At 46.2% G+C, this 13464-nt stretch overlaps 1 protein-coding gene across 6 annotated transcripts in view; it reads left to right on the top strand.

The window, feature by feature from the left end:
- Nucleotides 1-13464, top strand: part of Calx (sodium/calcium exchanger 3) — a 70176-nt gene that overhangs the window by 2990 nt on the left and 53722 nt on the right. For 3 of the 6 annotated variants that reach the window (XM_065497812.1, XM_065497811.1, XM_065497810.1), the window contains exons 1-2: nt 2906-3107; nt 9684-11734. In XM_065497812.1, the coding sequence (XP_065353884.1) occupies nt 9981-11734 (1754 nt within the window). In that variant the 5' untranslated portion in view covers nt 2906-3107; nt 9684-9980. Of the gene's footprint in view, nt 1-2905; nt 3108-7760; nt 7833-9683; nt 11735-13464 lie in introns of those variants that run through there. The other 3 variants (XM_065497809.1, XM_065497807.1, XM_065497808.1) reach the window with 3 other exon arrangements.

Raw genomic sequence — 13464 nt, 5'->3', positions numbered from 1 at the left:
AGAAGCGGCTTCGCTGCGCAGGGAAAGGCTTTGGCTGCCTCTTTGGCGCGCGTTAATGGGAGGAATAATGAAGCCAGCGGGGTAATTGCCGGCGACAATCGGCCAATAATGCAAAGTGACGGGACAGGCGGTTGTTGGTCGTGGCTCGGACGCGGTGGGACGGACGGACGGACGGTCCATCTCGTCGTGGCGAGCGAGAGAAAAAGCTGCGAGCGGCGAGTCAGCGCAAAGGCAGCTATTCTTAGCGCTCAGCTCTCGCTCTGTGCTCAGGCATCCCTCGTCGCGAACAAATCTCGCTCCATCCCGCCAGATAAACCGTTTAAATAAATAAATCGGCAAACACACACACACACACGCGGATCGAATTCATCGAGAACGCAGTCGATTCGCACGGTCGCGGCGCAGCAGCCAGCCTCTCGCACGTAAACCGCTTGATCTGAAAGCGCCTGTCGCGCCGTGCGAGCGAATTGAATTTGGTCCAGGCCGCAGGAGGCGAAACACGAAAACGGCCAACTATGAGAAAGAATGGGAGTGACCCAATTAAATTTTTATTAGTGGGTTGGGACCAGCTACTTTTAGAGTTTAAACGACGCGCGCCCCAAAGTTCCGTTTCACCACGACGGCATTCCCAAATTTTCTCGCTGATTAATATTTTCTAATGCTCATCGCGTGAATGTAATTCTGACTTTATTGCTTGGTCTAAAATACATTCAAAACATTTTAATCACATTAAACGTGTCCAAAGTAAAACCACCACAAAATTGATATAGGAGGAAAAGAGGCTGACGGGAACCAGAAGCTGCCTGTAAACACGATTAATAATTTAATATCATGCCATTTCACGTTGTACTAACAATAAGCCGTCATCATATACTTTAATCCAGCAATTATAATATAATTAATATGCACGATGGGTTGAATGCTGATAAAAATTATAGAACCCTATGAAAACATTGAATCCAAACTAAATAATAATATTATAAAATTTTTACACTGCATTTGAAACGAACTCAACAAATCAATGATATATTTAGCATATTTTCAAATCAACGCCGATCAGGGGACAGTAAAAAACAAATCGATAGAAAAATATTTCTCTAGCAGCCAATAAAAGATCTCTTTTTAGCCACAATGTCACAAGCTGTTTTGCAGTTCGCCTCAGATTGACACGTTCATCCTTTTTTTTTAGTATCGATTTTCTCGCTTGTTTATTTACAGGGAAATTTATTACTTCTCATTTTGCAGACGACGAGCTAGCCAGCCTTTCTCTTTTTCGTTACGAGCGCCGCTGCTGGCAAAATACGCTCTGCGTGGCTGATGACAAAAAGATCACGGGCTCTCTGCGAAAGGCAAAATCGAAGGTTACTCCCATCAACGCTGGGTAATTGACGTTCGCAACCAGAGAGCGAGCATGGATGATCAAAAATTAGGGTCCTGCTGGTGCTGTCAAACAATCTCGGCCCCAAAATCTAGATGGTTTGCCTAATCTTTTATTCTTTTTACCAGCAATTCACACTCACAATCGGGTATAGATTCTTACTAAAAATAAACACACCTTCGCACTGTTTAAAATTAGCCTTTGTTTTGCTTCATTCAAAAATATGTGCCGCAAGAACGTAGAATTCCTTACGGTTGAGATTCTTCATTTGCCTAAGAGAAATAAAAACGTTATACGTTTAAAATTTGAAAATTTAATCTGGGGTTGAGAATTCAAAACGATCAACATTTTTGGTAAATTTTATAGGCATTGAAATGAGCATCAACTGCGCAATATTAATAAATATAATAAGGCAACATTTAAATTGATTTTAACCGTTCAAATCACCTTAAACTGTCTATATCATGAATCGCCTCACAAACCTTTAACTCCTTTTTAAAACGCTCAATGTATTCCTCATTGTTAAAGATGAGAGCTATTTTTTATAATTATCATCTTAATCATTGGAAACAAAAAAAGTGGAGTTTGATCAATGAATATTGCATATAAAGTTGATTTAATAAGAACAACTTTAAAGCAGAGCTAATTTATCAGAAAAAAACATCTGAAGTTCTAAGTCTTGGTTAATTTTAATTCTTAAAATGGTTTGATTTTAAGCATGTTGTCATTCAAAATTCTTAATTAGACATGTTGTAAGGCGCACCGGCGCCGACTCGCTATACTTCTTGCTGGTTTTCGAACCTTTCCAGCGGCTTTATGGACAAATATTTGGCGTTTCAATGAAAGATCTCGGTATGTGAGGAGGCGAAAAGATGGCCAAATTGGCCAAAAGCTCATCTGCGGCCATTCGGGCCCCGTTATCCGCTCGGCGGTGTTATTTTGGGACTCGGTAGAAGCCCACGGAATGTATCAGAGGTTTAAAAAATGAACTAAAACTCACTTGTAACCTTTCTTTGTCTAATCTATTATCCAGATAAAATCGAAAGAGTCAATAAAAGTTAAGAAATATATTGAATAAAAAATTATCTGAACCTTCTGCAGGTACCTTGTCTTTATCTGGACCTAAAAAATAATCGTTTCATGCCGATTTTGGTATTCAGAAGTGGTTCAAGTTCAAATTTTATCGCTCTTTTACGAATTTCAAGTGTGCACTGCAGTTGCGTCAGTCGTGCTTCGTCATTTTCTCATCACGCAAATGCGATTAGGGCTGAATAGATTTTGAACGAGTGGTGCGATGCAAAATCGACGGCGCGCTGAGTGGCTGGATGAAAGTGCGTGGGGGCCACGTCTGTCTTCATGCCTCCCTGGCGTGCACAACCCACTTGCTAGGCGCGAGCTGCGTGATAAAGCTATCAGTCAAGGGCCGCGCGCGCCGCACCAGCTGACGGCCGCCGCCGCGTCCTCTTGTGTGTCTGCTCTCAGGACTCGCGCCGTGCGGAAACGAAACGCCGCGAGAGCCAGCGCACCATTCGAGCGGGTTTGTGAAATATGCGTCGGCCGACGAGGTGCATTTTGTGCGGTGGTGCAACAGCCGCTGGTAAATTTAGGAGCGTTTTGCCGCCGTCTGTCAGCCGACGAGCAGTTAGAGGAGAGCAGGTCGCGCTGCGTCGTCGCTCCGCCGCAGACAAATAAAGCGGCCAGAACAAAGGCCGCGACTCCACGACACCGCGTGAGTGCACAATAGGGTAACACAAATCTGTTTTCGCGCCCAGCCGCGTCGAAGGATTGATTTTTTAATCGGTTTGTCTCTCTCTCTCACTCTCGCTTTGAAGCAGTCGTTTTTTCTCTCGCAAAAAGTTGCTAAACACACTCGCTACCGTTCTATCGCCAATGGGCAGCGAGCCAGGTTGAACACGCCATCAGCCAGCTCAGGAAATTACTATGCGAGCCGGTGCTCCAACATTCGGATTCAAATCGATTTGGTCCGTGTATTTACATGAAGTGAAACAGAACAGATATTTAAACACTGAAATTAATTTATTCTGGGTGAAAGGCCGATTTGTTACACGGCATTGAAAGCTCCGTCTCAAATTCTCGGTGTTGCGTCTAAATTGTGTTTGTTGATTTATGCCTTTAAAACTTGTGTCAACACGGTGTGTTTGAAACAATAATATTAACATACATTATTGGTCCAATTTCACGGATGAATTGATCAATTACCAAAAAAAACCGCAAACGGTTTGAATATGAATAACCCTAAAATCCATCCCCGGGGGGCTTCAGGAGATAGTGGGTCTCCAACCCCAACTACCACTTCAATTGAGTCTAAAATAATTACGATGAATCAAATTTGACCGAAATCTGGGCAGATTTGCACGAACCAAGTTTCACTAACTCTCGAGGGGAGTTGGGAGCCAAAATTAAACGTTTTTCCAGCTGTGGTCGCGAATATCTCAAAAATGGCAAAAAGCTTATCACCTTTATTTTACTTGAAATGGGGAACATTTTGGCTATTTTAAATTTGAGAAATTTCAATCCCAAGATTTTTTGAAAACATTAACTCAAAATTTTGGGACCTTGACCTTTGACCTACAAAAAAGGTCATCGTGTGGTAAAGTTGTTGGGCATAATTGGTATTAATATATTTTCAATTAATCTCTACAAACACAATAAGCTCCTGAATAAAATTACCTTTTCGAAGAGTTGCAACTTAAGGCTCCTGTAAAATGGACTTTTCTTTTAACCTCATCCTGAAATTATTAGGTGCGATTAAAGTCTACTTGGTGCAACAACTTCACCGCATTGCATCAAAATCTAAAGCCCTTGGCCAAACAGTGCCTTATATACCTAGTTTAGTTCACGCTGTATTTGTTTCCTTATCTTAAATTAAATGCGTGATTTTTACAATCAGTTTTTCCTGCAGATATATATTTATCACGTTGCATTTTCACGGTTAAAACAATTTATTTCGAAGCAAAATTATCAAGTTCAAGCATTTTAAAATTAGGAAGCTAACGTGACATAGATACTGGTCTAGCGTAAAATCGTGTTACATCACAGCTGCGAAATTTCACTTTTTTCTCGCTTTTTGCCACGCATTATCACTCAATTATCAAACACTGTGCAGATGCAGAGTCGCGTGTTTTAGTGCGGCCGACCATAGGCGGCGGAATACGAATTTGACGGCGCGGCAGGCCATGCGGGTTAATTGCGACAGCCAATTTGCACCACATTACGCTCTCCCGCGCGCAAATAGGCTGCTCTCGCGCACTCTGACACGGACCGCTTTGCAAACACTCTCTCTATAATGTAGCACCTGGGACCGCACGCACGCGACCGCCGCTCTCATAACTAAATTTGCGAATTAAACTGATCATTTGGGGCCCAGGGTCGTTTGCATTTGGAATTGAAATTCGTAAAACTCGTTCAGCGTGAGAGAATTGCAAAATGGACTGAGTGTCTCGACCGCGACATGTAAATCGCTATGTAATTTAACGCTGAAACGCAACAAATATTATTCCAACTATAGCCCATCAAAAGAAGAATATTATTCGCACGAGTTGCGTCACACATCACGTTAATTATTTTGTATACATCGTCGAAAGGGGAAATGTGGGTATTTTTAATTCATTTTAAACCTAGCAGGATCAACACTTTTCACGCTTGCAAGAGCAAATCCAATTTCGAATGCAAATGAGAATCGAAGTAAGATTCTGAAGCAATTTGCATTAATTTCCCTTGTTGATCTGGCGTGTGATTCCACTGACCTCGCGTGAACTCTGAAAACAAGCCGGAAAAGCTTAAAGTTGCGGCCCTAGGAAGTTTGCCTTGTGCGTGGGTAAAACTTTCAAACACTCTCTGCGCGATGAAAGGTGGTTGTTACAAGTTGGCGTTTCTCAAAGGTGCGTAACGTTTTGCGGTGTGTCCTCCTCAATTATTGAAAACTCCGCACCTCTCGCAAGATTGATGGAACGCGATGAGACCTTCACTATTATGATAAGATAAATTTTGCTCATTGTCAGTCTACGCTGCAATAAGTTGTGGAAATTCAATTCAAACAATACAAGTCATTATTGAACAAAATATTAATTTTTTAGATAAGATAATAAACGCCTCAAAAGAATGCTTTTGATTTATTTTCTTGCTTTAGATTAAGCTTCAAACCAAGGACTTTGGCAGTGTTCTTTATCACAGAGCAAAACGTGTGGCTTGAATACGCCTTTCCTGGCTATGGGGAAGTCTAATATGTATTATTTTGCTGCGTATTATGTTAGAAATCCTAACATGTGCATACAACGAAAGCTTACACAGTACATACATATATCTCCATGCACTGAAAGAATAACAATCACATTGCATCTCCTTAATATCCTAATTGCATTATTGTCTTCGAATATTTGTTTGCTATTTCTCTCTTTTATTTCATTAAAAATGTGGAAGTAAAATAATAACATTTAGAGTGATCAATGAATGTAATTAGAGACTGATTCAGAATTGTTTGTTTGTTTGTTGCTGCGATTTTTCTGCCAACACCTATTTCGCTCGCCACTGACATTGGGCAAGCGAAAAGCTCTTGTTATTTCCTTTGATTAATCACTTGGTGTCAGCGTCTTATTTCCCAACGCCGCGTATATACCTTGCCCTGCGGTGTCGCACGCGCAATAAATCATGCGAATGAGGCAGCTAGAAAAGTCGAGTTGGTTTGTTTGGACGAATGCGCGCGGCCCGAATAAGCCATAAACACACGCCTCGTCGGTTTCGCACTTTTATGGTGCTCACCGAGCCTTCTGTGTATTTTTGACCGGCGCATGTTGTGTGAGTGTACACACACTACTTGCGGAATTTAATGCACGGCGGCCGGCGAAACACGCTAATCCGCCAGCTAATTTACGAGCGACGAGCAATTACGCTTCTTTCCCAGACGAAAAATAAATTTTCACTCGCAGGTCACTTACCGCATGTCGAATAGACGGTTCCACCCGCGCCAACATCACAGACATGCATTTTTGATGTCACTTTGTGCTCAATAATCATGTTATTGTAGTTTCTACTGCATGGACGATATATCTCAGTAGGAAATTTACAGAGACCCAGATTAAAATTCTGAATGGCCATTAATGCACTCCACCTGTAAACAGGTTAATGATTTTCATTGAGACAAGTTGTTGGAAGGGAATAGTAACAAGCCTTATTGCGTGTAAGTTAATTAATTTAAATTGCAATATCTGCAGATTAGCAAACCTAATATGCACAAAAGCGAGAGCAGTGTTGAACTCTGGCTTATTTTCTGCTGCGTCAGGAGTTCTTGAACAAGTTTCTGTGTTACAGAAATTTTCATTACGGGCGTAAATAGGCTGGCGTTTGCAAGTTTTGCACTTGAAATCCTTCCCGCAAGGTTGCTTCTTGCATATTGTCGCAGAGAAAGGGTTGCTATGGTGAATGCTCAGTGTGTGCGTGGGTCGACGGTTCTAATCCGATGTTTGCGCAACTTTCCTTTCATGTCAGCAACTAATCTCGTTACATTTCGCCGTTCGCCTTTCGCCCCGGGGCCGCCGGCTGTCTAATTCGCGAGTCCGCGAATCGCGCATCACTTAATTGCAACCGTGCAAATCGAATAAACAGCCGCACTGATGGGCACTGCCGAAAATCAAGACACGCGCTTCGCGTTTCGAAATTTTTGGCATTTCCAGCAGCAAATGATTTAAATTTAACTCGGAGGATTAATGTTTCCTGAGCGTGCGGTGCGGGTGGCTGTTGACAAGTTCCGATCGCCAACGCTCCAAATAGGGTTGAGGCGAGAATGCAAATCCAGGTTTGCGGCCTAATGGCTTTCTATAAGAGGCGAGGGAGACCGGATTTAGTGAGTGACACACGAAAATAGTCGCACACGGCAAATTCGCGGCCATAAACATTTTTATAAACTCTGGTCGGTGGCAATCTTGAAAAATGTTGTCACGGAGGCGGCCAATTAAGAGCCGAAAACCTTGGCCGCTCGGAGCTCTGAAAGCATCTCTCTCAGAACGCAAGCCAGCCAGCCAGCCAGTCAGTCAGTCAGTCAGCGGACTGTTAGCAATCGCTGAGAAGAATCGCTGATAGATGCGAAATTAATTCCAGCCGAAAGAGAGATGCGTGCGAGGATAAATTAAAAATACACCCATCTAATGAGTTAGAGGGTGGCCAACTCCAAGTGGGCCACACTTTTTGATCGGACAGCGTCACACGGCTTGCATAACTCTGCGGAGAGCCTCTCTTCTCCTTCTTATTTTGTTGATTTGGTGCAGATATAAAAAGCGGCCTCTACCCCCACTACCTCTCAATCCTCTGACCAATTTATTTTTATCTGCATCCTTTGGCCAAGTTGCTCTTTCTCTCTTTCTTTCAGGATCGACCGGCGGCGTCTGCCGAGAAGCGCCGGCGGAAAATTGGCATTTTTCTGACTCGTGAAACGACGCAGGCAAAGTCGCTCGCCGACTCAAATTGATCCCGCGTCCACGATTAAGTAATTGATTAATTCAATTAAGAGCGCATATTTATCTGCTCGTGGTTTTTAAGTCATCAATCTTGACGAGTTATTAACGTGTTTCCTTCTCCTTATCGGCTTTAACTGTGGGTAAAGTTGGAAAGCAAATATTATCTCAAATCCAAACTATTGGTTTGACTCCATGCAAGAGTCGGCGCAATAACAGTTTCTTCCTTGATCTCTCCCCACGTTTAGAAAGATCACAAGAGAACTGACTGAGATGCCCAGTACAGGCTCGCTTGCTTTTGAATATATCTTGCTCTCAGCTGCAGCGAGCCACTTTCTACTTGAAACAGGAATCGGCAAACTTGTTCGAGTGGTATATTGACATAATGTCCTCTTCCTCCCTCACACAAGAGTATCTTTGCTGGTTAATCCCCCCTTCAGAAACTTCTTTCAAGTCCAAGGCAGAGAATATTTGCCGCCGGCCAGCGGATAAAGTGAGGATCCAGTTTTGTGCTGGGTTCGTTTGTGTGTTCGTAAATATCGACTATCTTTAAGCATTGGGGCAATTTCGACCGAGAGCTATCAGGATAATAATTCCAAAAAGCCTGCCCGGCCCGTGTCAGAAGCAGTTTTCGGCCACCGTGTGTTTGTTAGTGAGCGCCGGCGGGCGCAATTATGTAGCCACACAAAATGCTACGATGAATGTAAACCGCTTGTTGAGCGGGTTGACTAGCCCGCGAGTCAGCAGGGGCTTGCTCGTTGACGCTGCATTGTTTCGCCCAGCGTGCTGATTTTCACTTCAAAGGGGCGCCGCACGTAAAAACAAGCAACCTGCGCTTGCAGCTTTATTTCTCTGCGGCCAATCCGGTTTGTTGATTCGCAAATTAATTACAATTTTGATGACAATGCTCTATATTGTCTCCGTTTGAACTGGTTCGTTTTTGTCTCCAAGCACCCTTCTTTTGATATTTTTCTTTTTTTTTTGTTTCGAACAAATTGCTTTTATTGTTTTTGACTGGTGGATAAATTACAAAAAAAATGTTACACACTAAAATATAAAAAAGAAGCGAACCGAGCTAAGGAATATGATTATTCAAACAGACCCGTGATTACAAAGATTCAAACTTTCAACATTTAGAACTAACTGTGGAATTAATTGTTGAAAGGGTGAAACATAGATATTTTAACAAGCGGATTGAATTCTTGAGAGTATAAATCAACGATGAATTTTTTTAATTTACATTTGGGAAAATCTGGGGTCTCTGAGTTCCCAGCGGTTCTAATAAAAGAGCAAAAGATGATAATTTAAGGGTCACGCAAAATTTTTCTAATTTGGACTAACTGAAGCCGTGCTATATTACTTGCAGGCTTGTAACTCTATGTTTGAGCAGCTCTAGTAAGTTGATTCACCCGCGGGGCAAATGCGTTTTGCAGACATTGCGCTTTGATGATGCAAACAGGCATAAACGCGTGCGCGCGCGAGTTTGATCAAATTATCGCATTCCTTAAGCGGCGGCAAAGAGCTGAATAAGTAAATTGGCTTGCTTGGCCGCAGGTCCTAGGGCTTCTCGTGCATTCGCGTTCGCGCGCGCATCATCTCTCGGTGTGTCGCGCGACTGGCGTCACCGGTGCGCGCGTATTGGCGTTAGCTCCACCGCGGCAGCCGCGCGGCGGGAAGAAATGTAGAGCAAGGTTTCCGCGACTGACAAAAGCTAGAGAGAGGGATAGAAAAATACCTGGCGCGCGTTTGTTTCTCTGCTTTCTTTTTGTGTGCTCGCACAAATACACGATGTTAGCGGATTTAAAATAGCTTACGTGTGGCTGTGTGTGTGTTCGCAGGTGCAGCCCTCTGGTGGACATGGTGGGCGCCGCGTCGAGGGGTTGAGAGCTCGAGCAGCAGCAGGAGTGAGAGAGGCAGCGCGTGCGTCCGGCCCGGCGACGGAGCGAGGAAGAAGGGGAGGATCGGAGCAGTTGCGACCGGAGCGGCCGGAGAACCGAGTCAGTCCGTCGTCAGTCGGTGTGTCGGGTTGCAGCCAGTGTGCGATGGTGCTGCAGATCGAGTGCAGCTAGAAAGCCGACGTCGACGAGCCCGCTGCTGCTGCTGTTGCTGAAGCTGCTGAGGACCCGAGCGCTGAGATGAGTGCGCGAACGCTGGCAGCGGCGGCCGCGTTGGCCGCCACGTGGGTGGCCGCGGCGGCCCAGGAAAACGGCACGACGTCGGCCGAGGCCATCGAGGACACCGGAACGACGTGCGAGGACGGACTGGTCATTCCCATGTGGCTGCCTCAGGAGAACCTGACCGCCGGTGACCGCTTCGCCCGCGGCTTCGTCTACTTCTTCGCCATGGTGTACCTCTTCATCGGCGTGTCCATCATCGCGGACCGCTTCATGGCGTCCATCGAGGTGATCACCTCCAAAGAGAAGGAGATCACGGTGAAGAAGGCCAACGGCGAGACCCAAATCGTGGTGGTGCGCGTGTGGAACGAGACGGTGGCCAACCTGACCCTGATGGCGTTGGGCTCGTCGGCACCCGAGATCCTACTGTCCATCATTGAAATCTACGCCAAGAACTTTACGGCCGGTGACCTGGGCCCCGGCACCATCGTTGGCTCGGCCGCCTACAACCTGTTCGTGATCATCGCCCTGTGCATTTACGTCATCCCCAACGGCGAGGTGCGCAAGATCAAGCATCTCCGCGTCTTCTTCGTCACGGCCACGTGGTCCGTGTTCGCCTACGTGTGGCTCTACCTGATCCTGGAAGTGATCTCGCGCGGCGAGGTCGAGGTCTGGGAGGCCTTCCTCACCTTCCTCTTCTTCCCCGCCACCGTGCTGACGGCCTACATCGCCGACCGCCGCCTGCTAATCTACAAGTACCTCAACAAGAATTACAGAATGAACAAACGCGGCATGATCGTCGAGACCGAAGGCGGCGGCGACCTGGAGATGAACAACGTCGACGGCATGCTCAAGACCTTCGACGAGGAGGAGAACGAGGAGATCCGCGAGTTCGAGCAGAACCGTCGTGAGTACATCACCATGCTGCGCGAGCTGAGAAAGAAACACCCCAACATGGACATGGAGCAGATCGAGGCGATGGCCCGCGAGGAGGTGTTCAACAAGGGACCCAAGAGCAGAGCCTACTACCGCATCCAGGCCACCCGCAAACTGGTGGGCGGCACCAACCTGGTGAAGAAGGCGCAGGAACGCGATGCCCACGAGCGCGAGGAGGTCAAGGAGGAGATCCTCCACTTCGACGAGCACAAGATCAGGGTCTACTTCGACCCGGGCCACTACACCGTCATGGAGAACGTCGGCACCTTCGAGGTGACCGTGGTGCGCGAGGGCGGCGACCCGAACGCCATCGTGCTCGTCGACTACGCGTCCGAGGACGGGTCGGCCAACGCCGGCTCCGACTACATGGGCGTGGCCGGCACCCTGGTCTTCGGCCCCGGCGAGAAGGAGAAGAAGTTCAGCATCGAGGTGCTGGACGACGACGTTTTCGAGGAGGACGAGCACTTCTACGTGCGACTGACCAACCTCAGGTTCGGCAGCGTTGACTCGTGGCCCGGTGCGCAGAACGGCGACGCCAACAACAGCACCGTAACTGCCACCGGCAAGGGCACGTGCACCGACGAACTCGAGCTGGCCATGCCCTCGCTGGTCACGGTGATGATCCTCGACGACGATCACGGCGGCATCTTCAGCATTGCCGAGAAGGATACGATCGAACTAGTCGAGAGCGTCGGCACCTACGAGTTGCGCATCGTGCGCTGGAGCGGCGCCCGCGGACGCGTCGCGCTTCCCTACACCACCGAGGACGGCACCGCCAAGGAGGGAAAGGAGTACGAAAAGGCAGAGGGCGAAATCATCTTCGAGAACAACGAGAGCGAGTGAGTACAATTTTTTCTTTTCACTAATAATAATGGTTAACCAAAGGGTGGGTGCGATGTACTTGGTTCTCGTTCCGAGGTAAGGGTTTCGCGGCAAATCTTAGATTTCCAGTGAAGCTGTTTGCTAAACATATATATACAGAAATGCCTACACGGTGCCGAAGTAGGCCACTATTTATGTTGATTCGACTGACCGGGTTTAGAACATGTTGTAAGCGTTTATACCTAGGGGTTTATTGCACTACTTTTGTATGGATTCCTCGCCAGCTGAGAAATGGCTCATCAATTTTCGTCGCCAAGCCTCAGACTAGTTCTCAACTCGCAGTTGTTGCTTATCGCAAACAAAGTTGGGCACCGCCATTGAAAAGTTTAGCCATTATCGCAGCAGCTCGTTAAAGCCGAAATCGGCCGCTTCATCTTTCGCGCGCATAATTCGGCATTGATCCCAAAGCGAACGTTACGGCGCCTCCGCCATTCACCACGCGGGTGGATGATCGCGATTGAATCTCTCTCGCCATAAATAATAGGCCGTAAAAAGGAGCATTGCTGCCGCTCGGGCAGCGCGGAATTGGAATTCCTCTCGATGCCGCATATGTGTGTGCCGTTTTATCTTGCCGGTTATTGTTGTTGGGCGCGCACTTTCTACTCGCCGCTACCAGGCAGCCGGCACGAGAGTGCTGAGTGTAAACAAATGAATGCGCGTGAATGCAGCCCAAATACGTGCGTGCGCTCGCAAAATTTAAGACCCTCTCGTCGCCCGAGCGGGACGTGAAAGGTCGATTTTACGCTACATGCCTCGTAACGGCGAGACGTGTGGCGCGTTTGTCAAACACCTATTCAATAGTATGCCCTGCGGAAAGAAAACATGCCATAACAATTCTTCCAGAATTTTCGTTTAACTTTATGGCCGATAAACTCTGGACCTCCAGGACCTTTTAGCCTTATTTCTTACTTACAAACCTTGGGAACATGTTTTGCACTCCCCAAATTAAAATAACGCTATATATTTTTTCTCTTTTGACTCATACAAAACAACAATTTTGAGGCAAAGTTCCTCAAACATTTACACAAGATGGCAAATAAGTGCTCTTCCAAATTTGAAGGAACAATGATAGCAAGCGGCTCACTTAACTTATTTATAAGAAGAGTGCACAGAAGACATTGTTGCGTACATGGGCGAATTTTCACCATAATTTTTTCGCCGCAGTGCTCACAGTCCCAACTGAAAGAGAAGCTTTAGGGTAGTGCTCTTACTCAGCTTACAAAAGTCAATATCCTTGCTCTGTTACACATTTTTCATTTTTATTTGATTTCAAACGCTGAAAAGGTTGGGCGTGGAAAAACAAAATATAATACAATTTTAACCTTCAGAATTTCAAATGGCTTTGGAGCTCTGCTTGTGTACTAGATGCGTTGGCTACTTAAATTAATTTGTTTTTAGCACTGTTGTTGATTCTTTGATTAATCTTGGTTTCAAGGACGGAAAGAACGACCTCAAAGCTTTGCCCCCTCGCAAACGGCGACTCGCTCTCGTACACAAACTAATGACGAGCTAAACGCTCAAATTGGCCGGCGAAATTATACGCTGATTGCGGCAAACTGCAATGATAAACTAATTTTCGAGGCCGTCTGCGGAAATTGGACGCACGCGGTGCTCGCTACTGGTGCACGTTTCGGGCGTGAAATTTCACGCGCGCACCAATTTGGCGCGATTCGATCGGAAAATGATG

Source organism: Cloeon dipterum, chromosome 1 (genome assembly GCF_949628265.1).
Source record: "Cloeon dipterum chromosome 1, ieCloDipt1.1, whole genome shotgun sequence".
Lineage (NCBI taxonomy): Eukaryota > Metazoa > Arthropoda > Insecta > Ephemeroptera > Baetidae > Cloeon > Cloeon dipterum.
The sequence above is the reverse complement of the archived record's forward strand: the minus strand, read 5'-3'. Positions and strand labels throughout refer to the sequence as shown.